General features: G+C 31.6%; 3 protein-coding genes and 1 non-coding gene across 5 annotated transcripts in view; 2 read left to right on the top strand and 2 right to left on the bottom strand.

Moving 5' to 3' along the window:
• The window catches only part of LOC111624842 (lysosome membrane protein 2-like), a 14,531-nt gene extending 5,284 nt beyond the window's left edge, over positions 1 to 9,247 (top strand). Inside the window, exons 7-13 of one of the 2 annotated variants that reach the window (XM_023367805.1) lie at positions 348 to 417; positions 496 to 674; positions 3,614 to 3,732; positions 3,900 to 3,973; positions 4,036 to 4,087; positions 6,971 to 7,120; positions 9,006 to 9,247. In XM_023367805.1, coding sequence (XP_023223573.1) covers positions 348 to 417; positions 496 to 674; positions 3,614 to 3,732; positions 3,900 to 3,973; positions 4,036 to 4,087; positions 6,971 to 7,120; positions 9,006 to 9,086 — 725 coding nt within the window. In that variant the 3' untranslated portion in view covers positions 9,087 to 9,247. Of the gene's footprint in view, positions 1 to 347; positions 418 to 495; positions 675 to 3,613; positions 3,733 to 3,899; positions 3,974 to 4,035; positions 4,088 to 6,970; positions 7,133 to 9,005 lie in introns of both variants that reach the window. The other variant, XM_023367804.1, reaches the window with a different exon arrangement.
• On the top strand, positions 2,770 to 2,851 carry Trnal-cag. The gene has a single exon. It is a non-coding gene; the product is annotated as a tRNA-Leu (tRNA).
• A 1,416-nt stretch (positions 9,248 to 10,663) lies between the features above and the next one.
• On the bottom strand, positions 10,664 to 13,059 carry LOC111624821 (platelet glycoprotein 4-like). The gene is made up of 6 exons (XM_023367775.1): positions 12,879 to 13,059; positions 12,314 to 12,432; positions 12,118 to 12,191; positions 11,989 to 12,040; positions 11,011 to 11,157; positions 10,664 to 10,903 (listed from the first exon to the last, which is right to left on the bottom strand). The coding sequence occupies exons 1-6, from the start codon at positions 13,033 to 13,035 to the stop codon at positions 10,664 to 10,666; spliced, it is 789 nt and encodes a 262-aa protein (XP_023223543.1). The 5' UTR covers positions 13,036 to 13,059.
• A 2,894-nt stretch (positions 13,060 to 15,953) lies between these two features.
• LOC111624820 (sensory neuron membrane protein 2-like) lies at positions 15,954 to 21,545 on the bottom strand. The gene is made up of 6 exons (XM_023367774.1): positions 21,420 to 21,545; positions 20,579 to 20,736; positions 18,404 to 18,548; positions 17,741 to 17,971; positions 17,103 to 17,194; positions 15,954 to 16,041 (listed from the first exon to the last, which is right to left on the bottom strand). The coding sequence occupies exons 1-6, from the start codon at positions 21,543 to 21,545 to the stop codon at positions 15,954 to 15,956; spliced, it is 840 nt and encodes a 279-aa protein (XP_023223542.1).
• Between the last annotated feature and the right edge of the window lie 3,453 nt (positions 21,546 to 24,998).

Raw genomic sequence — 24,998 nt, 5'->3', positions numbered from 1 at the left:
CAGAGGGCCTTTTAAACAATAGGTAGTCTGTTAGCGTTGGTCAGTAGTAGTCCAAATTCAATACGAACGTTTGTTTCTTGAAAATTTGAACACGATTTAAATACAGTATTTATTTTTAATATTACCGATATGTCATCGAAAAGAAAACGTGTTGTATTATCATTAAAAGACAAATTAAAGTATTTGTTTCGATTATCCGGATTTTTTCTTATCCGGACTACCTTCATCCCCAATTAGTCCGGATAATCGAGGTTCTACTGTATATATTTTAAAGTCTATCGTCAAAAGTATAATAAATTATAAATACTTTTGTATATTTCTAATTTTATTATCTTTTACTTTTTCAGATGGTCTTCAATTTCCTCCATTTTTAAAGAAAACTGAAACATTATACGTTTTTATCAAAGAAATTTGTCGGTAAAATACATTTGATAATTAATATTTAATAAATTTTATTATCGTCGAATATTATAAAATGGTTTATGATTATTTTAGATCATTATATTTTGAGTACGAGAAAGATTTTTTCATCCGTAAACTACCAGTTTACAGATTTATAATACCCGATCGACTATATAGTGCTGCTACAATCAATGAAGATAATAAATGTTTTTGTTCTGTCCTCAAATCCTGCGATGTCGGAGGAATTACTCCAGTTGGTCCTTGTTATATGGGTGACTACAATTTCATTTTTATTATTTTTCAGTTTTATCGTAATGATAAAAGTTTAATATGACATTATACAAACGGTATAATAAATCATATTATACAAAGATAAATATTCAACAATAAACAATTTATATACCAGTTGTGAGTTTATTAAATAAAAGAACTTGCAATGACTATAAACGGCTTACACTATCAATTCCTGTCATCAAACCCATTTATTAGAATAAATGCATTCTTGCTGCCAGTAGTAGTCATTTAATATTGTTCTCTTTATGAATTCTTTCTAACGATGACTTTTTAACTACGTTTTTCCATTCTTCTACTCACCAATGTATATTTTTTTATTTTTGTCTATCTTGTGGACGCTAAGAGGTCCCTTTTTTCATATCTCTCATGGATTTGGTCAGGCCCTTAATGGGGTCAACGTATGATAAAAGACGGGGCCCGACATATCAGAGACGGTTTGCCCATGAAAAATTCGTTGCTCGCTCGGATTCAACCATGATTATACCAGAGTAGTAAGCTGATGTCTTAATTTTCTGAAAGTTAAATAAAGGAAACGTTCTCCTTGTGGTGCGATAGTAAAACAAGGATAACCCTGATTCTCGAATAGGGGAAATGGTGACTATCTAATGAAAAGAAATGTCAGCTGAGGTGATTTAGTATCGTTGGTCCGTTTAGCCTCACGTTGGCTGTTGTCTGCCGTCGAGAGCACGCACCGGGTTTTAGGAAAAAGATCGAAATCTTCTTGACTTCTTAATTGATGTGGCAGTTGTCGAAAATGATCGAGCGGTCTAAGGTGGTGATTTTAGGTACCAGTCTATTCGGAGGTGGGTTCGAATTCCATCCCTACCAACGCGATTTTTTGCGCATTCTTAACACTCAAAGCTTTCTTTTTACCCTCCACCTTATTTGTACTAAAATGTTAACGCTTTTTACGGTCATACATAACAAATGCTGATGCAAAGTGTGCAGAAACAGTTTGTCTGCAAACATTTCTTTTATTTCAGTTTCCACCGTAACGTGCAAAACTTACATTCGCTTCAGAAATCTTTCCGATAACCTTAGATCTCTAAGCGCGATTAGAATGTAGTGTCGATGCACGTATCGATTGCAATAAACGCACTGTGCAAACGTAACAATGTCATCGTTCTTCGTTCGTTCATTTTTGTACGAATCGACAAAAAGCGACGAAATGATTTGCATACATCGACGCAAAACTAGACGTAAAAGAACGCATTAACTGGCAGGGGTGGGATCCGAACCCACGCCTCGGAAGAGACTGGTACCTTAAACCAGCGTCTTAGACCGCTCGGCCACCCTACCGACTGTTTTAGTCATTACCAAAATTTTAACTGTTCATGTTGACTGACACTTCGAGAAAACAAGGGATACAGTTCTCCTATAGTAGCCGCGCCTTTGCCACAGAAATTGACTACGAGTAATTAATTCCCTGCGACTATATGGCCTCCGCTTTGTTTCGTGCTACTCTGTAAACTAATACTTCTACTCGCAGGAGGCCGATTGCGTTCGCAAACACCACCCGAAAAAAGATGGGGTTTCCATCAGAAACACGCCATCAATCTTTGTAAATCGTTATTTTCTAGGTTTTCAATTTCGTAATTCGATTTTTCAACGGATGCCCAGCCAAACTGAAAGTTGTCTGGTCTTGTGAGACCATATGTACCGTCTAGTAAACACGCACAAAAAAAAAAAACAACCGAAACACATATTAGGAGTTCGCAGAATGTGAAAAAACTTTTAGTGGAAAATCGCTTGAATTTTAGCGCGGATAAACGTTGTAGTCACGTGTAAAATTTGGCTCAAAACCTAAGCAAGAAACGACGAAAGCTTTCATTGAAAACAAAACGTTCGCATCAGTATTCACTCTTATCTGGTGTGTGGAATTTATCTCAAAGAAAGTCGCTATTGGAATTGAAGTCAGGAGAAGACGAACGATTAGTTGACTGCTCTAGTCGCTGCAAGCGAAAAAAAAGTCCGACAGTTATAGATGAAAGGTTATATCAGTGCACAACGCAGTATTTGGCTATTACACGAGTCTGTTTAAAGAACGAAACCGGAACACACTTACAACGAGTCGGTAGGGTGGCCGAGAGGTCTAAGGCGCTGGTTTCAGGTACCAGTCTCTTCGGAGTCGTGGGTTCGAATCCCACCCCTGCCACTTTCACACCGTTAAATGCTTTTTCGTTGAAGTTTTGGGAGTTCTTTGATCTCGACTTTGGAAACGCCTAGGTTTATTTTAGCCTAAGTCTTTCGTTTTCTCTTTTAAAATCAAATTTCTTTTTTATATGAACACTTTAGTAACGAACGTTATAGAAGCAAAATTAAAATATTAGCTTGGTGGGTGTAAGCTGGTAAAGAAAATAGTTTAGTTTAAGCAAAATCTGAAACTACCAAACGAGACTGTCATCTGAGGTATTGTAAAAGAGAAAATCTGAGAGAAGTTAATGACAATTCCCACTGATACAAAAGGTGAAGAAGATGGACTATTGCAAACAGTAACATACAGAGTTCTAAAGATAGAATGTTAAGAATAGTTCAGGTAAACGTTTAAAGATCTATTAGTGGTACCGCAGTGTGTAAAACAACAAAGTAGATACAGAAAAATTTCAATTGTAAGCATAAAAAATCTAATAAGGAATGAAACAAATAAAGAGTTGCAAGATGGATGGTATAACGCTAATAATGGACGACATACATTTTGGCTCCTGCTAAGTATTGAAGAACGAATAAAAGATTTATGATGGCTTTCAATTGACTTTATAAGCAGAAATTTATATTCTGGACATTGCAACAGTAATGAGTACCTGAAAAGAATTGGCAGAAAACAGACTGCAGCTTGCGACTGCGATGAAGAGCAGAATTTAAAAAATCGTTAAATATGAAGTGAAATGGCTTCAATGAATTATTATTATATTTTTAGATGTCCCGATTGTAGCTTCTGCACCTCATTTCTATCAGGGGGATTCTAGTCTTTTGAAAGAAGTAAGGGGTCTTCGGCCAAATAAAGATCAGCATGAAAGTTTTTTTGATATCGATCCAGTAAGTAATTTAAGTTCAGTATATTAATAACAATTAATTTTATTTATGAAGTTTTTGCATGCTTGAAGTATTTTAAAATTGTTTGAATTTATTTGTGATGAAATGCTTAATTACTACGAAATTTCTACTGTTTATTATCTAATTAATGAAATGAATTATATTAATAGGTGACTGGAACAGTAGTTAAAGGAGTGCGTAAATTGCAAATTAATGCTGATGTTAGGAAATCGGAAAATTTAGAGTAAGTAATTTTAAGTTAAATATATTGTAGAATACTATCATATTTATAATATATTCTTTCAGATTGCTGGCATCCATTTCTGATATGGTTTTACCAGTATTTTGGATCAGCCAGGTAAAATTGTTTATATATAATATTTAATATATTGTATTCATAGAAGCTTGTGCAATTTACATGGTACTGTATAAGTTATAATATATTGAATATCCATTAGGAATAAGTAAAACTCACTACCTAATAACAAATTATAGATATACTGTACTTCAATATATTCTAATTAAATATTTATATGCATTTAAAGCATTACTGGATCTAAACTTCCTAAACTATAAGTTTAATTTAGTCAATTATCTATATATATAAATGAGAATGTTTATTTGTTTGTTCGCTATACACTCCTAGGTCGTTTGACCAATTGCTATGAAACTCGGCAATTACGTTCAAATACTTCTAACTTGGATAATGTCGTAGATTACACCCCAAATTATCAATTGGATTGTTATATATCGATTAATTTCTGTCTACATTCGATTGTTGACTTTACACGTAGTGTCATCTATTAGAAAAAATTTAACAAAATAATTAACTAAATATAATTCTTACAAAAAAGGATATAATTTTATAAAAATATACACCGAATTACTGCGACAATGATATAGAGCGAATTAAGGAGCCATTACGCCATTGCTGTCATAGCACTTGCGTGGAGTGTAGTAGTGTTTTACCCCTGCACATCATACTTTTCCTGTTAGCAATAAGGCCAATACAATCGGAAGTTCATATATAATTAATCTTATCCTCTTTCTCTTACGATTTCTATGTTTGGTCTTGATTTTCATCTATTTAATTTCGTTCTCGGGATTAAGGAAGGACAGAGACAGGAGGACGACAGTGGGAATTTATAGCTCTACAATTTTTTCAAATTGCAGCCCAATAGGTACCCTCCAGTAACCGAATGAATAAAACCACCGAACACAGGTAGTCGGTCCTGGGTTTGTACATTTCCAACGGACTGGCTATGTGGAGTTTTCTGGGTTTTCTTCGCGTTATAACACCTAAATAGGGGCCAGTTTCCCACAAAAGTTCTCCTGAGATGCATCCTCCTCGGATGATCGCTCACGTATCGCGTTGCGGTAATCAAATAAACCAAACTAATTCTAAATTTCTCTATAAACTCTATTTACGAGGACTTCCCATGTAGTTTACAGGCATTCTGATAAAGTTCTTAAAATGGGTTTTACCACATAATTTTTGAAATTTACGATTAATAACGCCGGGTGTAACAATTACTGCGAGGGATACTTTATAGACCCGCAAATTTAATATTACGAAAGTTATTAATATACTAGGGACACACCATTGTTCTGCTGAGCCGCTCAATTTTACTTTTCGTGCGATTTTTTTACTAGAAAATTCCATATTCCCGTCTCGCGTGACCGTGTCTCAACCGTCCATTCCGGAACTTCGGGATATCGCCGCTCCAGATATTGGACAAGAGACGAGGCGCTGTCGTCCGGAGTTAGGACGACCACCCGTTTAACGCCGGGTACTATTGTACTATTCTGTTGACTGCCTTAACAGAAAACATCCGTAAAAATAAAGGAAACGAGACGACGAATGAACTCCAATTATTCTACTTAATTAAGATTCAGGCGGATATTAATGTATATACGTATGTAATATATAAACTATAACAGGGAATAACAAATTTAAAGTGGACTATTTATTAATTTTCATTTTGCTTTAACAATTCAATTGGAAAATTAACAATGAAAAGATCCGATTCCTCTGAAGGAAACCGGTCGATTCTTATTGAAAACCACCGCCACTAATTGTGATATTTCGTTTATCAAAGTTAAAAAGTATTTAAATCTAGAAAGATCGTAGTCTAAACTTACTTTTACAATCGCTGCAAATGAAGCAAAACTCAAGAAAGCACTCGCAATAAATAATCACACGAGTTAACAATAGAATCCTCTCTCAACAACAGGAAAATTTTATTGTTGCGTAGAGACTCAATTTAATGTTAAAAATTTGGATTTTAGATGAATTTCTTTATCTCTGTCTGTAAAGAGTGGGATTTGGACTGATACTTGCACGGGTTTGTTTCGAGCTTTTTACAGACACGAGCCATAACCAATTCACATAGAGTTGGGATACGCTCGAACACTATCTAAAATAAGGATACAGTAATAAGTCCTGCTAACGAGAATGGCCTTTTCGATCTATTAACAATCTGTGACATGTCACTTTAAGCAAAAATTAAAAAAAACTAATAAGCAGACTTAAAATCTAATATATAATCGAGACGGGTTGATAATAATAATAATAATCAGCGCAGAGCCCAAACGGTTAGGAGTTGAAAGTTGAAATTTGGTACACAGATAGGGTACGTCACGAAAACGCACACTAAAAAGGGATTTTTCGAAATTCCCCCCCACGGGGGAGAGGGGCAGGATTAAGGATTAACACTTCCATCAACGATGGAAGTGTCAAGTAACAATGGAATTGTTAAGAGAAAGCGACGCGCGAGACGCGGATGCATTTTTTTCGTTTTTGCGGGAATCGAACATATTTTTAGACCCGTCTAAAAATTCTCTAATTAGTCTGGAAACGGGGAGACCCAATTCTTGCATTCTGTGAAAACGGGTAAGGTTGACTGTAACNTTAAGTAACAATGGAAGTGTCAACAATGGAAATGCTACGTAACAATGGAATTGTTAAGAGAAAGCGACGTGCAAGACGCAGATGCAGTTTTTTTCGTTTTTGCGGGAAATCGAACATATTTTTAGACCCATCTAAAAATTCTCTAATTAGTCTGGAAACAAGGGGACCCAATTCTTGCATTCTGTGAAAACGGGTAAGGTTGACTGTAACGTAATAATCTTTATCTTAGTTATCGTTACTTTTGCCCGAGCAACGCCGGGCCCACCTGCTAGTTAATAAATACAAATGTATTCTGACAGTTTATGGGTTAATTGTGTTTTTCTTCCTTAGGAATATGAATTGAGTAATGAAGATATAGATTATCTTTATTGGAAAATAGTTTTCCCATTGTCAATTGCCCCTGTTGTATCGTTGTCTGCATTAATATTGGGATGTACATCATTCTTCTTATCAATTATCTCTTGGTGTTTCCTGAAGAATGTAAGTTATTTCGTGAGTATATTTCGTTTTATACAATTTAATATTATGTTAAATTATCTGAAAACTAAATATTATTTGGAAATAAAGTGTGAAATTTATATGAAATATTTTGAGAATATCATTTGAAATGATTTTTGTTATATTTATTTTATGATCATTTTGATTTATTGTTTTATATTTGGTTATCTTAGTGAATTATATCAAATAGTAAATTGTTTTATTATTTAATTTTTTCAAATTCATCTCTCTGAAAACATTAAAAGAACCTTTATAACAGGCTCAATCACAAACAGGATTATGTTGCTTTGAAGCCCGAGGCACAATTTTCTTATAAGGCCCTTTATGTAAAAGTGTTTCATTTTTTTTTTACTTGAAAAAGTCTATAAAATTCATTAATAATAAAGAGTGGTTTTATAAAGCTTTTCAAACGTTCACTAAATTTTTAGAGGCATTATCTGTTTGCTATGTAATTTTTGAGGTTCCTCGAGGCGAAAAGGCCCAGGCACGTGCTTAATGCGCCTATTGGGTAATCCGCTACTGCATATTCACGAATTTAGCCTTTCCCGCGATGGTCGGGCCCGAGTAGCGTGGGATGGATGCTGATATATATAGGCTAACCATTCTTGAAAGTTTTAGAGAATTCTACCCGAATTAGAATCTGAATTTCTAGAACGGTGGTTTAACAACTCGGACAATTTAATGAAGATTTTACTTGTTATTACAATTTTTTTTAAAAACCCTTATAAAAAATTGTTGATCCTGTGACACGATGAACGCAGGAACATCTGCAAACACGACAAAGAGGAAGTGGATCGAACGACAGAACGCACAGACCGGCCGAACGGCTCGTCGGGACCCGTTCGCCACGGTACGTGGCATCCGAAGTCGCCTGTCACCGTGAATAAGTGCATCTGTGTCCACCGAAATTATTAACAGCTGGTTGCATGAAGACTGGCTACACGCACGGCAACCAGCAACAGAGATGCCACCATTAATTTATTTGCTCGACACGCTGCACACATTGCGTGGTGTCGTCGTCATCATCGCAACTGAACTACTAAATGGCATCGGGTATTGTTTACGGATGAACCCCGCTTCTGTCTGTGGAGGAATGACTGGTGTGGCGGTACCAGCCCTTTTCGCCTGGCTTCAAACCGACCAAACACCGGACATCATGATTGGGGAGACATTATGTTCGATCAGCGGACAGCCCTGGTGCACCTTTCCGGTACTCTGACAGCGGATTAAGACTAATATGTCACACGAATTGTGAGGCCTGTGGTTCGGCCACTGGTGCTGGCCGCACCCGACACTGTTTTCCAGCAAGACAATGCCCGACCTCACGTCGCATGGTGAACTCTGATCAGCTCAAATGAAATTCATATTTTTCCCTGGCCAGATCGCTCTCCCATCGAACTCCTGTGGGACTTCATCCGAGGTCACCGGAGACCACCGCTAAATATCGTAGATGACATCCACATCAGTTGACGCAGCTTGGCAAGGGACACCTCAGGTAACCATTAATCGCTTCATGATAGTATGCCTCGCCGTATATCGGCCTGCTCGTCGGGGTCACGTTCGTTAATGAATAAACAGGTGTCTGTTCTGTCAGGTGTTTGTTCTTTTAATCATTTGCATATCTGTCACACCTCTACAGGCCCTGCAATGTGCATATGGCTACAAGCATTTTTTCGTGGTGTTGCAATTTCACTTTTGAAGAGTGTAGAAGAAATGTATCGTGTAAATCTCACTTTATGTTTGCTGTTATTAAACCAAGCAAAATTATTAAATATATGTATTTATATTTATACTTATAAAATTTTTCTAAATTTAAATAAATTATATTTATCTTTACATTTATTAAAAAGACAATTTTATCTTTCAGCAAAGTATCCGGATGAAAATTGCCAAAAGAAGTCTAATTAAAAGAAATAGTCAAACAGGAAATGAATTAAAGAAATTTTAAAAATTTCTTACATTTCTTTTTGCTTCAATTTACAATTATAAATGATAAACAAAATTGATAATTCAAACTGTTCAAACCTGTAAATAACAAAACTCCCAATAGAAATTTCTATTTAATAAAACATTGAATAAAATAATTTTTTACTTAACGAAATAATTAAAAATATCGGTAAATTTTCATTTATAAAGTAAATAAATATGATAAGAAATTGTCACAATCAGAAGATAATGTATTGATATTTGTTGACATTCTTCAATAAAGAAAGAAATATAAATTGTATGTCTCAAAAGTCGATATCTACGTTATATCATCCCTGCAAGCTTATATATATTTCCTGAAATTTATAATATTACATACAGGATGTCCCAAAAGTTTCCATACATACAAATGTGAAATGTAACTTTATTCACAAAACATTAAAATGTCAGCATTAAGATTTGTGTCAGTGGATTGAAAGAGTAAAGCAACGGAACACACGAGTGATCTGCCAATTGTTACTTTTGTTTTGACTAAAATAAACGTAGAAAACATTTACTTTTATTCACTTTTCTTCTAAAAATTATAGCCTAATAAATGTTTATCAATCTACTAATTTTTTTTAAAAAAAAAAATGCACGAAAAATTTCATGAACGTATAATATCAGAAAGACTTTAAACAATTTTCAATAACTCATTTATTTTCATTTTTCAATATAATTTCACTTAGAAAATAACAAACGAAATTATTTACAAGAAACACTAAATCTTATTTCTGTAAAATAAACAAAAGAGAAAACATTCTTTTAAGCTTAGTTCACATAGAGAGAGAGAGAGAGAGAATCGCGAATTGGTTTTCTTTAATATCAACATCAATTCTCTCTTATCAGCCGCCATCTTGTTCTGACATTTACTGTTCATTTCGTTGTTCTCGTTTCGCGACACTGCAGGAGAGAATCGAATATCCATGTGAACTAAGCTTAATAGATATAAAGTAGTTTCCTTTGAGTAGAAAAGTAACATTATTTTTATAAAAATGTTGTGTTAAGAAATATATATATAGTGTTTGATGCTTTTTTTTTCTATATCTATATATCCGTGCAATACATAAACTTTGTAATTAGTAAATTGACAATAAATTAAATTAAAATCTGCATAGGCCTTCTTTGTTTTCATAACAAAAACAAAGTATTTATAATCAAAAGACACGGCTTGTGAATGTCTTACAAATTGGAGAAATTCACGATTTGTGTGATAACTACAAGCTGTAATTACTAGTATACAGCTTGTAGTATATATTAATAATACTATGCACACATAGGCCTATACATAAACATATAAAGTACGGTATTGGATTAAATCCGTTATTTTCTCAGGATTAAAGATTGAAGTATTATTTAAATTTAATTTTAGTTTTTCTATTAAGTGTTTGATTTATTTCCATTTGACAAAATCTTCCACTTCATTTAAATCTGTAGTTACGTTTCTCAAATTTATTATAGTCTACTGTCCATTTATTAATATATAAGATATTCAAGAAATTTGTTTGAATTCTCAATATTTTACTTTATATTGGAGAAACATTTATAAAAAGAATATCTTTATCCTTCTTGTACAGTATTTGATTGAACTTGCTCTTGTCCATCACTCGATGCGGCTTCTTGTTCGTCCGTTTCTTCTTTCTTTGTCTTTTTAAATTTGGGCATGGTTAAAATTTTACTAAGTTTACCTTTCAAAGCACTTTTCTCCTTTTTCTCTGAAGACTTAGTAGATTTAATGGACTTAGTATCGATTGGATGCACCTTCGTTGAAGTTGTGGCCGTTCTGCTTACTTCTTCTTTCTGTGAAGGAAATTTAACATTTCTTTCATGAAGTGTAATGATATCATTCAGTTAAAATGTAATGATAAATTAATTTATAATTCAATAATTCGAAAAATAGACTTTACCTTGTTTAATGGGAAGTTAAAAGCTCTACTTAGCCTTAGTAATCCTAAACACGTAACACCAATACCAACTGCTCTTGCAGAATAGATTGGTCCCATTAGTCCCAAATATACCACCCATTCGAGACCGGTACCCATTATACCGGCTGTCTAATAAATAAATAATTTTTAAGCTGTTTCACATTGGGTTGCTTTGCACATCTCAGTTAAAATTTATACATTGGTTTTAACAAATAATAAATAAATAATTATTTGTAGCATATAGATATAAATGAAATATGCAATCAATTAGCAAATACAGTAGAGCGTCGATTATCCGAAAGTCAACTATCCAAAACGTCAATTATCCGAAAAAATTTCAGTCGGCAAATTTACATTTTCGCCAGTGCTGTGGCNATTTTTATAAATTAAAAAAAAAATTAGAAAAAGTTCATTTATAATAATTTTTAATTAATTAATTATACTTTTTATTTCAATAATAGTCTAATTGTTGTGGAGGATTAAGCGTTGTGTCAAGTTTTAAAAAGTAAGCCCAATCTATATTTATATGGAGTGAAGACCGAACTGTTTTACTTATTAACAGTAATGTGTTGAAGAAATGCAAATCAGAATGCCAATATTAATGGCGTGTAAAATATTCTTTTATAATTTTTTTCTCTTGAATGAAGTTAGATAGATAACCGGCATAACTCCTTTGTTAACAGGAAAAGTATGATGTACAGGGGCAAGACACTATTAAAATTGAGAGCATTGTGACGAGAAATTGCAGCCCGGTACGTCACAATAAATAATTGCTCGTTCTAAAATATATTTACTGTATTATCTTAATATATATACTTTATTTTAACATAGATAACTATGTTTAATCGAAGAGTTAAGAAAGTATGATAAATAAAGTAGCATGTTTTCTTTTACTTTTTAAGTCATAACAATTGTATACGTATTATGATTTTTTTATATTTAACATGCAAATATACTTACAACATTAATCCAGACAATTGGCATCACCATATTTTTCATTTTAGAAAGAATTCTGTTTAATAAAATGCAAGATTTAAGTTATCTTTCGTGTGCTCAAACTAAAAATATCTAAAAAATATAATAATTTACTTGAATCTTTTATCGACTCTGACATTCATATTGATTTGAAGACCAATTTGGACTTGAAGAGGCATAGCTAACATCTGAAATAAAGTTTGAAATTTTACATAAATTTAATAAAAATAACGAAAATTGTTAATTTAAACACAGTAGTTAAATATAAAAGAAAGAAAACTATGTTATCCCTCATGCAACAAAAACTTACAGTGTTTATATGAAAATAAGTCTGGTGTTTGTCAGCATCCGGTGTTAAACCTTTGACCAATTCACGAAAAATAGAATCCGCTCCATAAAAATGTGGCTTGGAAACACTTATCGGTAATCCTAAAACAATAAGAATATAAATGTATAAGAATAAAACGTTTTATTAAGAATAGTTCTTTTATAAAAGCTATTAATATCTTCTTCGTTTCTGTTTTTGATACTTTTTATTATACCGTTCAAGCTGTGACATCGGATATACTTAATAGGGTCTAGCAGGAGTTCGACTAAAGTAATTTTACTCAGGTAAATAATTAGTTAGGGTAACTGTACCATATTACTCCTACCCTATTGTAAACTCCCTTGAACAATGCATGGACAACAACCGACCAACCATCGGATTATGTATTGTAGGTGGGAGGATTTGGATTACGTAGATGAAATATGGTACAGTTCCCCAATACATTTTTTTCATTATCCATGATAAATTAATATAAAAATTCCATTTACTTTTCAAAGCAATAATCTTTTCAATTATTTAGCAAAAAAGAAAATAATACAATACATACCGAATAAGCATTTGTCTAAAGGAATCGTTCCATTATATTTACAGTAGACAGGTTCCGTACAAAAGCACGAGTTAGACTTCATGATTCGAGGACTGAGGAACATTGTATCCATGTAAAACTTTTTCGTTGGAATACCAAAAACGTCATCATTTCCCATGTAGTCTAGTTTAAGAGATCTTTAAATAAAAATGTTTCCTTAATTAAAATTATTTTTGTTATTATTATTATTATTATTCAAATAATAAAAAACTTTACAATCTAAAGAATTGAGATATAAAGGTGTTATACTTATTACAGTTATTCGTACATGTATGTATATATATTACCTACTTTCGTACTGTATTAGAATTAACATTCAATGCAATTCTTTCTCTTTTGGTTAGAATTTTATAACTTTTTCCCAGCTGTTATAACAGAGGAAAGTATGGCAATCCGGCAAAAAATAACCTACCAGATTTTTACATTTTTGGATTTAGGACATCTTGAAAGGTCGAGAAATGCAAAAAAGGGGGGAATTTTTATATGTATGAATGTTAGTGCGTGTGTGTATGACTATTTAGTTCACCTTTGAAGCTTAATAACTCCTGTGCTTTTAGTCGAAAACGTTTGAAATTTTGCAGGGAGGTTTGTGTATTAGGAGAATTGATGCTATTAAATTTTGGTGGTTAAAAGTCGAGGGGTGGAAAAATAATGGGGTCGTGTATATCTCCAGTAGGATCGGATTTTACTCGTTATTAACATTTACAATCTTTTATAAAACCCTACCCTCGAAATTAGGCTTTTTTGCCATTTTATAATAATAATAAAAATATAAAATGTTTTTTTTAAAATAAAATATCATAACAGATCTTTTTAATTAGATTCTTTTAATTAATAATAATTAGAATAGTGTAATTAAAAGATTATTGTAATAATAATTTATAATTGAAATAATTATGTAAAGTTCACACTCTTTTACATGATTTTTCTCTTTTACAAAATATTACGAATATCTTTTCTCTCCAATTAATGCAATATTTATAGAAAAATTGATATTTCTAATAAAATATTCCACATCGAATCTTACATAACGATTCGATTATCGATAAATTATAGAATTCGTTTAAATAAATAAATATAGATTTTGAAAATAGTTTTGATTCGAAAATTGTATTAATAAATCAACATAAATTTGTATATATAAATGCATATCGCTTCCTTTTAGGTTTGCACCCCAGAGGTTCTCAAATCCCAGTTTGGTAAACAATGAATTAATAATTAAAATATATTAATTTGTGGCTTGATATAAACAATATATGTAGATTAATTTGAATTTTTTAACACTTAATTTTAATAATAACACTTAATTATACAACGTATATACTGTTTATGTAAGTAGTATGAATTAACAGTTTTATACACTAGTAAATTGACATTTAATATAAAAAATTTTAAATTTATATTTATTTATTTACCTGCAAAACTGAGGGAAAAAGAAATATTGAATTTTTCTTCTAATTGGATATTTAAAAGTAATTCCCTCTGAAAAATAATCAATTAATTATTTATTTCTAATAAATTATCTTAATATTCATAATATATGTTAATCTTAACTAATTATAATAGAATATTATAAACGAGTAGTTATTTATTGTGACATCGTCACAATGCTCTTAATTTTAATAGTGTCTTGCCCCTGTACATCATACTTTTCCTGATAACAACAGTCGTTCCGATCATCTATGTAATTCCATTCAGGAGGAAATTTTTGAATTGAATTCACGTGATTTCCGATCTAGACCGGAAGTTCGTATACTTAATTGGGTCCTCCTGCACCTAAATTTTCCACATCTGTCATAACTTTCATCTATTTAATATCATTCTCGAGATTGATGAAGGAAGGACGGAATCATGCTTAATACTCTCTTCAATGCCTATAACTATTTTTGCATCCAGTATTGAAAATTTATATAATTAACTATGAAAAGTATATAAAGTGATTTTTTAATAACGTTTGTTTATTTATCGTACGTAAAGATATAAATTTTAGTAAGAAATAGTAAACAGGAATCCTTATATGATGCATTATAGTAGTTTTTAGTTATATAATGTACAATAATTAATATAATTTTTACAATTTAATGATTTTTACTGTAAAAACTCCTTTAAAAAACTCCAAAATTAGCAAAAAGTATTGAATTAATGAGAATGAAGTACCTGTACAGTGAGTGACAGCTCTAAAAGTGTTTACTTTTTAATAAGTTTTTTCGATTAAAGAATATTTACTCAATATTGATTCATTTATACAAATTATATAAAAAACCATTACTCGTGTTTGCGCTAAAATTTTCAAAAATTGCAGACCTATAAATTTCCACTTGCATTCGTTTGCTGCCTGTCCTTATCATCGACAGTTATGGCAGGAGGCCTCGATTAACTATGTACGAGCCTCCAGTTTGGACCGGAAATCATCACGCTATTTTAATTCAAAAATTTCCTCCTGAACGGAGTTAGATAGATAATCGGTAAGACTCTATTGTTAACAGGAAAAGTATGATGTACAGGGGTATGACACTAGTAAAATTGAGAGCATTGTAACGATGTCACAATAAATAATTGCTAGTATTGTTTATTTTCGTTATAAAATTTCAATTTCTTTTCATATCCCATGGGGATTGGTAATGCCAGATAAATAAAATTACAATAAATAATTACTGGTGTAAAACTTTAAGATTAAAGTAATGTATTTTATTTCTCACATAATCTCTTCGAGTCAGGCCACACACGCCTGTCAAATACTTCATCTAACATGCAGAATAATACTGTACGCTATACTATAACATAAACTCTGTATTGATACTTATATTTCTGCTTAGTATACACTTAAATTATTATTTCTTTAATTTTTTCCGGTTTCTTGAGAGTTGAGGTTGCTTGAGTTCTGTTTAATTAACAGAGAGTCTACTGTACTAGATCACATATGCAATAGTGATAGTGATTATCATTAGAATTAAAGAAATATTACTACAGATTTTCTGATACGATCTCTATTTTTAAGTATTATATTAAGGTTTGAAGACATTGTGCTTTTATAATTTAATGAAAGTGATTTATATAATGAAAAGTTATATTACCGGAGCCATTAATCATATCACAATATTCATTTCCCCATTTACTCATTTTTCTGAAATAAAATATCTATAATTAATAAATATAAAAGAATATATATATATTTCACAATGAATTATAAGAAAATTTAATAATTTTAGATAAATATTTAAGAAAGAAAATTCATTTTAAAAGTTTCGATAAACTCTAAGTCAGGGTGCATGAAACTTAATTTGGTTGTCTGAATTTAATTGCAGCAAATATAGACTCTGTCCACTGCCTTAGACAAGTACAGTTTCCTGTCTCATGAATGCTAAATCACTTATTATCTCTTGGTCATTGAATTCCTCCTCGAATGAGTCTTTATAATTTTTAGCTTAGAGAATAAACATTCGGCAGAAGCCATAGTTACAGATATTATAAGAAATAATAGAAAAGTCGTGATGACATCAAGTAAGGCGGATAAAGCCATACTGTTTTCAATCAAAAGTAGGTATGCTAATTCATTTATTGTGATTATTTTGGGAATATCTTTCCCTAAGTGAGCAGTTGCTTTATGTATGATAAATTACGTTCTTAACAGGCGAGAATTTTTTCTGCAGCTGAATACATTTGGTCACTATTAGGGACTAAGAGAAAACAGCATAAAATGTATCTGTCTACCACTGTAAGCTGTGATAGTACTGTACTATATCAAAAGTATCGTAGAAAGGGATCAGGTCTAATGTAAGTGTTTTCTATACTCCTACTTTAGACCTGTTATGGGTAAAAGTTAAACTTTGGTCGTCATCAAAATACCGACATCATTTTCTCACAGATTTCTTCTGAAATGTTGTAGTTCAATTTTCGACTACCGGTATTTTATGGCTTCTCGAATATTTCTATTTATTCTGAGAGACTTTCTTTGAGTATCTTCTGTATGTTTGTGCTTCTTCTGACTTAAAAACTTTATTTCTGTAAATATTTTTATTACTTCCAAGTTCCGATATCATATCTCTACTAGGCAGTCATGCCACTATGGGTACCATGGGTCCTAGGTGCTTAGAACCCTGTGAAATTGTATAGATTTGCATAAATGATATTTACGCCACTGGTTACGACATCAGTCTACCAGTGGCGTAAATAAAGAATCCTTACCTTTGTCCTTCAAATGCAAGAACTTCCCCCATCGAATAGCCATCTTTGTAACCGGTTGCAACCTCAAATTTCATTGGTTCAGTTCGATTCATCTAAAAATAATAAATCAAAAATTAATATAATATATATAGCCTAAATATTTAAATAAATTATAAATTCATTATAAAGAATTATACAAAAAACTGGAGTACCATTATCTGTACTCGCCGCTAATGGTACTCCAGAATGTCCACTGGTTCCACTGCCACCACTGGTTTTAAAAGAAATCGGATTTACAGGCCTGCTTTTTCCAACAATCTAAATCAAAAATATAGTTTATTTAAATGTATTTCGGATGTAAATGCTCTCCGGTCCCTCTTCAGTAAATGCCACAAATCTGCGATAGAGCCTACACCAATATTTCGGACTTTTTGATTGATAATTAAATCGTTTTCTGAGTAATCCTTGAACTCGGGTAAACGTTGAATTCGAAGGACATAACATTTCGGTTTATTAATCCGAAAAACCCCTTTTAAGTGGTTATAAATATGAACGAATTTATGTATTAATTATAGAAGGAACTTTAATATATAATAATCATTTGTAAAACGAAATTACCTGACAGTTTTCATTATCAGAATGATTTCGATTTCACTTACCAGATAAAGAATATTAACGGTTCCATTTTTTAGAACAGCGTCAAAAGTGTCTTTAAGGAAACTCAGAAATGGTTTTTTCGTTAATGAATCTAGAAACTGTACTTTCAATCCTTCTGCTATTAATCCTCTCACTGTGGTTTTCTGAATCAATGTCTCTTCTTCCATAATACTGTTGAAAATACCACTTGTAAGAAATGCTAATCCCGATTCTTTTAATAAACTAGCCGCACCCTATAAAAGAAATATAATAAATTTATTTCTAAAAACATAAATATGGATCTACCTAATCAATAAATATGAGTCTATAAAATTTAATAATATACTGAATGTAAAAGGTAACGAAAGAAATGTATGAGTTATTTGGATAGTATTAATCTTCTTCCTGAAATCATGGATCATGGACATTCACCATAATTTAAGCTACATAAAGTATTATTAAATTTAATGATCGTATAATTAACTCATATAATATTTTAAAATGATTCTTAACGTACGTACAGTACGTGTCTAAAGCTTAAGGACTAATATATTGTCTTTATTCATCTACAGTTTGCTCTCTATTCGTGTACAAATGTCGTACGTTCTTAAGTTTTAAATTCGTGTATTAAGACATTAAAAATTATGACAACACACATAAAATAGTTTTTAAAACTCGATACTTACCACAGCGGGCATATTAAGGAGATATATCGTTTCGTTCACTGATTTATCTGATAATTTATCTTCCACAAAAAATGCTAACTTCTGTTTATATTCAAGTGATTCTGCATCTTTATTCCATTTATATACGAGTTTCTTTATTCTAAGCCTAAATTATTAAATTTTCATGTTATTTTATTAGATTTTATTATTATATTATAATTATCGTGTATATAAACTTGTATTAACTTTTTAACAATGATCAGTAGATCCTCCGAAGACGACGGCCCACAGGAAAAAGCCCGATACCCCGGTGAGTTATTCCAACTCTGAACATCAATAAATTTGTTTGCATGGCTTAAGAGGCCACTTGGCATATAGAAGAGTGGCCTGTATGGGTGCTCTTAAACTTGAGACCTCCTTTTCTATTGCTAGTTGGCTTTATAAATCGCGAAACTCCAGACAATCTCAAATCCTTCGTCCTATGAATACTAAGAGGGCCTTCATAGGTTTGGCTAGCCCCACAACATAATTGGATGTCTAAGCTGTCTGTCCCCGAAAAATTCCAGGGGCATTTTAATTGCCGGATTCGTTTCAGGGTCCCCAGTAGACTAAAGTCTTACCATCTCATCTTCGAAATTAAACCAATAATAAGACCAATAGAGTAAACGATAAGTTGGCAGCCAATCTCATTATTCTAAAAATATGGTCATTCCAATCCTTTACAGAAGATCAAACTCTCTTAGAAGGAAAGGTGGTCTTCTTAGGAAGATTTTAATGTAACTTATATCCATGAAAGAAAACATTGCTGGCCGTTAAAATTGCTATACCAGGAAAGAAACGAATAGCAGAATCATATTTATTTTACACACACAGAGTAATAAAAGGAAAACATGAAAACATTGATAGTTAATCTTGTAGTACATAACACCCAGCATGTTGTGCTTTTCATGCAAATTTCACGTTTGTTGTTTACAGCCTTTATGATATAGCAATTTTAATGGACAGCAGTACATAATAGTTTTTAATAAAGGGAACAGATTTGTGCCTAGTTAGCTTACACGTATATTTATTTTAAATACCATATAATACGCATAAATAAAAGTTAATTTAAATAAACATATATAAAAACTAAATTAGGTAATAATATCTGTAAAAGTCAACAGGATTAGTATCAATTCATTATTGATTGTTTAGTGCCAAGAATTGATGGAAAAATCAATAATATAATATATAATATTTGCAATTTTATTACTATAATTTTTATTGTATAATTTTAATTATAAATAACGAAGAAACTTAATTGTTTAATATACTAAATGAAATTTCTCGCAGAAATGTAAAGATAAGAATGCCTTATTTTATTTTAATTTCATGAATTCATAAATGAGAAATGGGTTTAAGGTAAACTTTAAATAATTTTTATGACTTGTTCGTGACATAAGAGATTTGAGAAGAAATCGATTTAAAATCAATATAATTTTTCGGTTTAAGTTCTTCGTTTTGCCATTAGAAAAATTAAAACTTAATTCTATCAACGGGTTTCTTTTTACTTTAAACAATAAACACTTAAGTATGGAGTTAAGCAATGCATTAAATGCAATTAATTAACGAGCTAACGTAATAATTATCGCGCTATTAATATAGTAAATGTTTAAAAATGATCTTTAACAATATTCAACTTGATTTGTTGGATAATGCTATGACCAATTTAACTTAAATATAAATGAAATAATTAAGCATAGCTTAATTTATAATAAAAAAATTTGTAACAATCAAAATAACTATGGGCAAACTTTTCGTTTTTCCATTTTCACTTCCACTCATCGTGGGCCTTAAGAAGATCTTTTTAATCATATTCATTATGGTTTGATTAAGCCCATAATGAAATTGGCTGGGTGTTGGGATGTTTACCAGACATATCCGCGACGGACTTCACATAAAATGTTCCCCAGATCCGATCCCAAATTCCCCAAACTGTGCCTAAACCGCCTCGGTTATTCGACCGACAATGGGCAAACATTATAAAATTCTTATTTGTTAAATTGAGATTAACAAAAAAAAATCGCTTATAATTCAATTATAATACTGTGTTTTTAAATAAAAATTTATATTAGGCTAGTCTTTACAGAAATAATTTATTTAACATATTTAATGAAGAACTAGACTAATTGTCTGAAAGTTTAATATGAAACTTACTGCATAACAAAGGGTCCAACTTCTTTAAGTACAGGAACTTTACCCTGTGGAACATCGTCAGGATTAGTAATGTTAAACATGTAAATTTGAGCATAAATTCCCATCGGTGGATTAGACCAATTTTCGACTATAATATCGCCTTCTTTTAGCTTCATATTCTAAAAACAAAATTGATTTTATATAAAACATAATACTAAATATTTAAACGAAAATAATAAATTTGTAATAACAATTTATAAACAATTAGATTTTAAAATATAAATTTTATTCATAAAATTTGAATTATCAAATTATATAGGCCTAGAGAAGATTAACAGAGCTATTTCACTCAGACTTTGAGGCCTTTCCCTAACAAGGAAAGGCCTCAAAATTCATAATATTAATATGATATAAATTAAAATTTGTTTCTATAATTGGTAAAAAGTCAGTTTTTGTTCATTTTATTGATTTTTTTTCCTTATAATTTTATAGTTTTCGAAGAGAGATAGGGCCTCTTTGTTACCTATTCGAGCTCCATAAATATATCATATATAAATGTTATTAAATAATACAGTTTCTATTCGATATTCTTCAAGCCTGTTATGATGTTAAATTTAAATAATTTATATTAATTAATTAGTAATCTTACTAGAATTATTAATAGCAAAATATTTAATATTATAAGTCGAGAAATATATATTTTGATTAATATTTTAATGAAAAATAATCAAAATTATTAATTACGTTTTCACTTTTAATTTTAAATTTATTTTCTTGAATTCATTTAAGATTACTATTCGAATTAGTATGATATATTCTTATTATTTTATATATTTAATTAAGGAATATAATAATAATATACCTGCTGAATTATAAACTCCATTAAATCCTTAAAGTAGAAGAAAGTGATAGGACCTATAATGACCATTAAAAATCCATAATAACCTTTCTTGAAAATTTCTTTCTCTTCGGCAGTTTTTTCAACCATTTTCGAATTTAAAATGAAAGCATTTTTGTAGAGAATTTTTTAGTTTTTCATCTTCAATTCTAAGACAAAATGGCGACACTGACTGAAACTCCTGCAACGTTATATAACAGCAACAGAAGATTTGCACGCAACACGAGAAAACAAACACATTGCTTGTTATCATAATTCGTACTGATCAATTCTCACTCGTTCTATATTAATAAAATATATTCTAAATCAATTATTTTATGAAAATATATTATAAGATTAATCAAATTTGTGAAATTAAGCGCAGTGAAATACTATTAAATAATTGTCTTGTTTAATTAAGGTTTCCTTGCTTTTATTTAATTAAATAAAACAGTTAATTTTAAACTTGTGGACCTAAAAGTATGAGTTCGATAGGGTAAGGCAACGCAATACGAGACCGATCTGCCAGATCACATGGCCCATCAGTTGCCAAATGGTTAAAAGGATCAATAATATATCCTATATAGTATATTATTCATCCTTTTAAGCAAACTCCTTTTTGTTGTTCGTAGAAATGAAGGAAGAACTGTCTAGAAATCTGTCTAAAATGACCTCACGGATTACTAAACTCACAATTATGAATTCCTCGGACCAATATGAAATTTTTTAAACGATACAAATGTGGGTATCCCTGAGGTAGGACGGAGTCGTACTGTGCCTCTTTCAGGTCGCGTTACAGGTGGTTAAGCCTGCCCACTGGTCAAAGAATGGCTTGTTTATTTTTTTTCTAACCGAAGGATCGGTATTCTTTTTTGTCAGGTCGAGTGGAAGAGGTGAGAGGGGTCGTCGGTATGGCGTTGGAGATACTCGAGTAATAGACACCATTTAACAAGGAAACACAAGTTTATTAACTAACAAAATGAACAACCTTCGGAATTATTCACTAAGTACTACTACTCGAGGGGGGCCTGAGAGAGAGTTCACATATAATTGGGTTTTATGCCTCGTTGACTGGGTAGACGGCGTGACGGGTCCTCACACACTGAAAGAAGAGTTTGGATCCCTAAAGTCGCAGGGCCTGTTCTGGCGTAGGATGGTCGTCTCCGTCGTCAGCTCTCGTCTTGACCGAGGTCCTCTTCTCACGACGAACCACCCCGCTTCCTTCGGATCGCTCCCTTTTATGGCCCTGATCACGTTACTAGTTTATTCCAATCATAACATTTTAGAATCTAGTTCCCGTTGACGCATTCCCGAGTTCCGCGGGGAAAGAAAATGACTCTAAGGGAAGGTAACATAGGCCATTCTCCGTTTTAAGTAACCCCGAACGGAAACCGAAATTAAGGAAAACATCACGGCGAATACAAAAAAAAAAAAAAAAAACGAAAACACGGAGAGTTCTTCTCATTTCCGGTCACTCTGGCCCTCACACAAACATCTATAGAATAATGATCATAAAAGTCTCACTTTATTTATATGAAATTTACTTGTTTAATTAAAACAAATTAGTGTAAAGTTTGTTGCTGCTTGTTTGAAATAAGTTTATGGATTCTTGGTTTTTTTCACAAAAGACAACAATCTTACTCATATTGGGCTGCAATTTCAAAAAATTGTAGACTTATAAATTTCCACTGAAGATAGATAAAATCAGGTATGGAAACCTTAGTGAGAGGACACCCGATTAACTTATTTGGACTTCCAATGCAAACTGAATGTTACGTTAAATCAATTCAAAAATTTCCCCTGAAAGTAGTTTGATAGATGACCTGCACGACTCCATTGCTAACAGGGAAAGTATGATGTACAGGGGCAAGACACTATTAATTTGAGGTGGAGAGCATATACTTTAAATTAAATAATTTATTGTTGTTTATTTATTAATTTATTGACATTACTATTTATTAATAACAGTTATTTCGTGTTTGGTCTACGATTCTATTAAAAAAACTTCAATAGATGAGAAAAAGCAACGGATTTTGCATTTCTTTCATAATACTTCGAGTAATCTGGAATTGATCAATGTCAAATTGTCTCCACAAACCAACAAAAATTTTTCGCGGACCATCAGTGGTCCATTACCGGTTGGTGACCGTTGATTTATGGTGAACCTTTCGGAGCCATTTATCAAAGTTGCCTGAAAGTCACAAAGATGGCATTTTTATTAACTTTTTCATTACAAAGGGGTACCTCCCTGATTACTCCAGTAGATCTACCAAGAAAATTTTAAAAATATATTTTATAACTAATTCCCGAACAATTGGAACGACAAGGCGAATTATTTCGAGCAGGACTGAGGATGTTTTCCTGGGCCCGTTAGCAGTTCTTTCCCTTAAAAATTAAGGTTATTTTTTACTAACAGAATAAAATGTTAAGTGTAGATTCCTTTTGATATCGTGCTACATTTAATCTTGGAGACGTCGTGGAGAATGCAACGTGTCTCGTTTAATACTAAAACATTTGAACTCATTTGTGAAAGTTATATGTATCATATTTTACGATTTTTACTTTCCCAGCTGTTATACATAACACCCTCCAGATTTAGACTCAGGACACTTTGAAACGTTAAGAAATTTTTAAAAAATCCGGGTTTTTTCCGTATATGTAAATGTGATAACAGTTTTGTTCCCCCTGTTCAAAGCTTAATAACTCCTGTGTTTATCGTGAAAAATTTATGAAATTTTGCACGGAGGTTTCTGTATTAGGGGGATTAATGCTGTTAAATTTTGGTGGTTAAAGGTCGAGGGGATGAGGAGATAAAGGGGGTCGTGTGTATCCCCAGTAGGGTAGGACTTAATGACGATTTTACTCGTTATTAGCATTTACAATTTTTTCATAAAACCCACCGTACCCTCAAAATTAAGCTTTCTGCCATTTTATAAGGGTTAAATAAAAGGGTTAAAAAAAGAGTTGTAAAAATTATTAATAATAAAATATGATAACAGATGGCGCCACCAAACATTACCGGAAAAGTTAAACAACTTTAAAGGGTCACATTTAATATATTAAACAGTAGCGATGTGTTTTATTTGAATAATTGAATGATCTTTCAAATAAAATGTAGAAATACCTTAGATGTTTAACGATAGAGTAATGAAATTGTTACTAAATACTTCACATTTTTCATATTGAATAGAATTTTAACATTTTTATACAAGATTAATCAAATTTGTGAAATTAAGCGCAGTGAAATACTATTAAATAATTGTCTTGTTTAATTAAGGTTTCCTTGCTTTTATTTAATTAAATAGGCACCCTCCAAAGAAACAGGTAAACAAACACTAGAAATATTTTAAAAATATTTTTCTAATTTAAATTCATTTTTTTTTTAAATTTATATTGTGTTATGTGTTATATTGGCTTGGGATTTTATAAAATCACTTATAATTCTAAAATTTTAGAAGTTTAAGATTAGAATATTGACTTATAGGGAAACGACACGTTAATCAAATTTCCTGTTTTCGACGGATAAGGAAGTCTTGATACGTTTAAACATTTAATAGGTTTAAG

This window comes from Centruroides sculpturatus, unplaced genomic scaffold (genome assembly GCF_000671375.1).
Source record: "Centruroides sculpturatus isolate CEXI.00-Female unplaced genomic scaffold, Cexi_2.0 scaffold394, whole genome shotgun sequence".
NCBI lineage: Eukaryota > Metazoa > Arthropoda > Arachnida > Scorpiones > Buthidae > Centruroides > Centruroides sculpturatus.
Note: the sequence above shows the minus strand (reverse complement) of the source record. Positions and strands in the feature narration are given on the sequence as shown.

Coding starts and splice junctions, on each gene's coding strand:
- LOC111624821 (XM_023367775.1), bottom strand. CDS start 13,035: ATGGGAAATGATGACGTTTTTGGTATTCCAACGAAAAAGTTTTACATG. Junction 12,433..12,878: donor TTTAGACAAATGCTTATTCG/GTATGTATTGTA, acceptor TTATTGTTTTAG/GATTACCGATAAGTGTTTCC. Junction 12,041..12,117: donor AGAGTCGATAAAAGATTCAA/GTAAATTATTAT, acceptor TTTATTAAACAG/AATTCTTTCTAAAATGAAAA.
- LOC111624820 (XM_023367774.1), bottom strand. CDS start 21,545: ATGGTTGAAAAAACTGCCGAAGAGAAAGAAATTTTCAAGAAAGGTTAT. Junction 20,737..21,419: donor TGGAGTTTATAATTCAGCAG/GTATATTATTAT, acceptor TTTTGTTTTTAG/AATATGAAGCTAAAAGAAGG. Junction 16,042..17,102: donor CTTGCATTTGAAGGACAAAG/GTAAGGATTCTT, acceptor ATTTTATTTCAG/AAAAATGAGTAAATGGGGAA.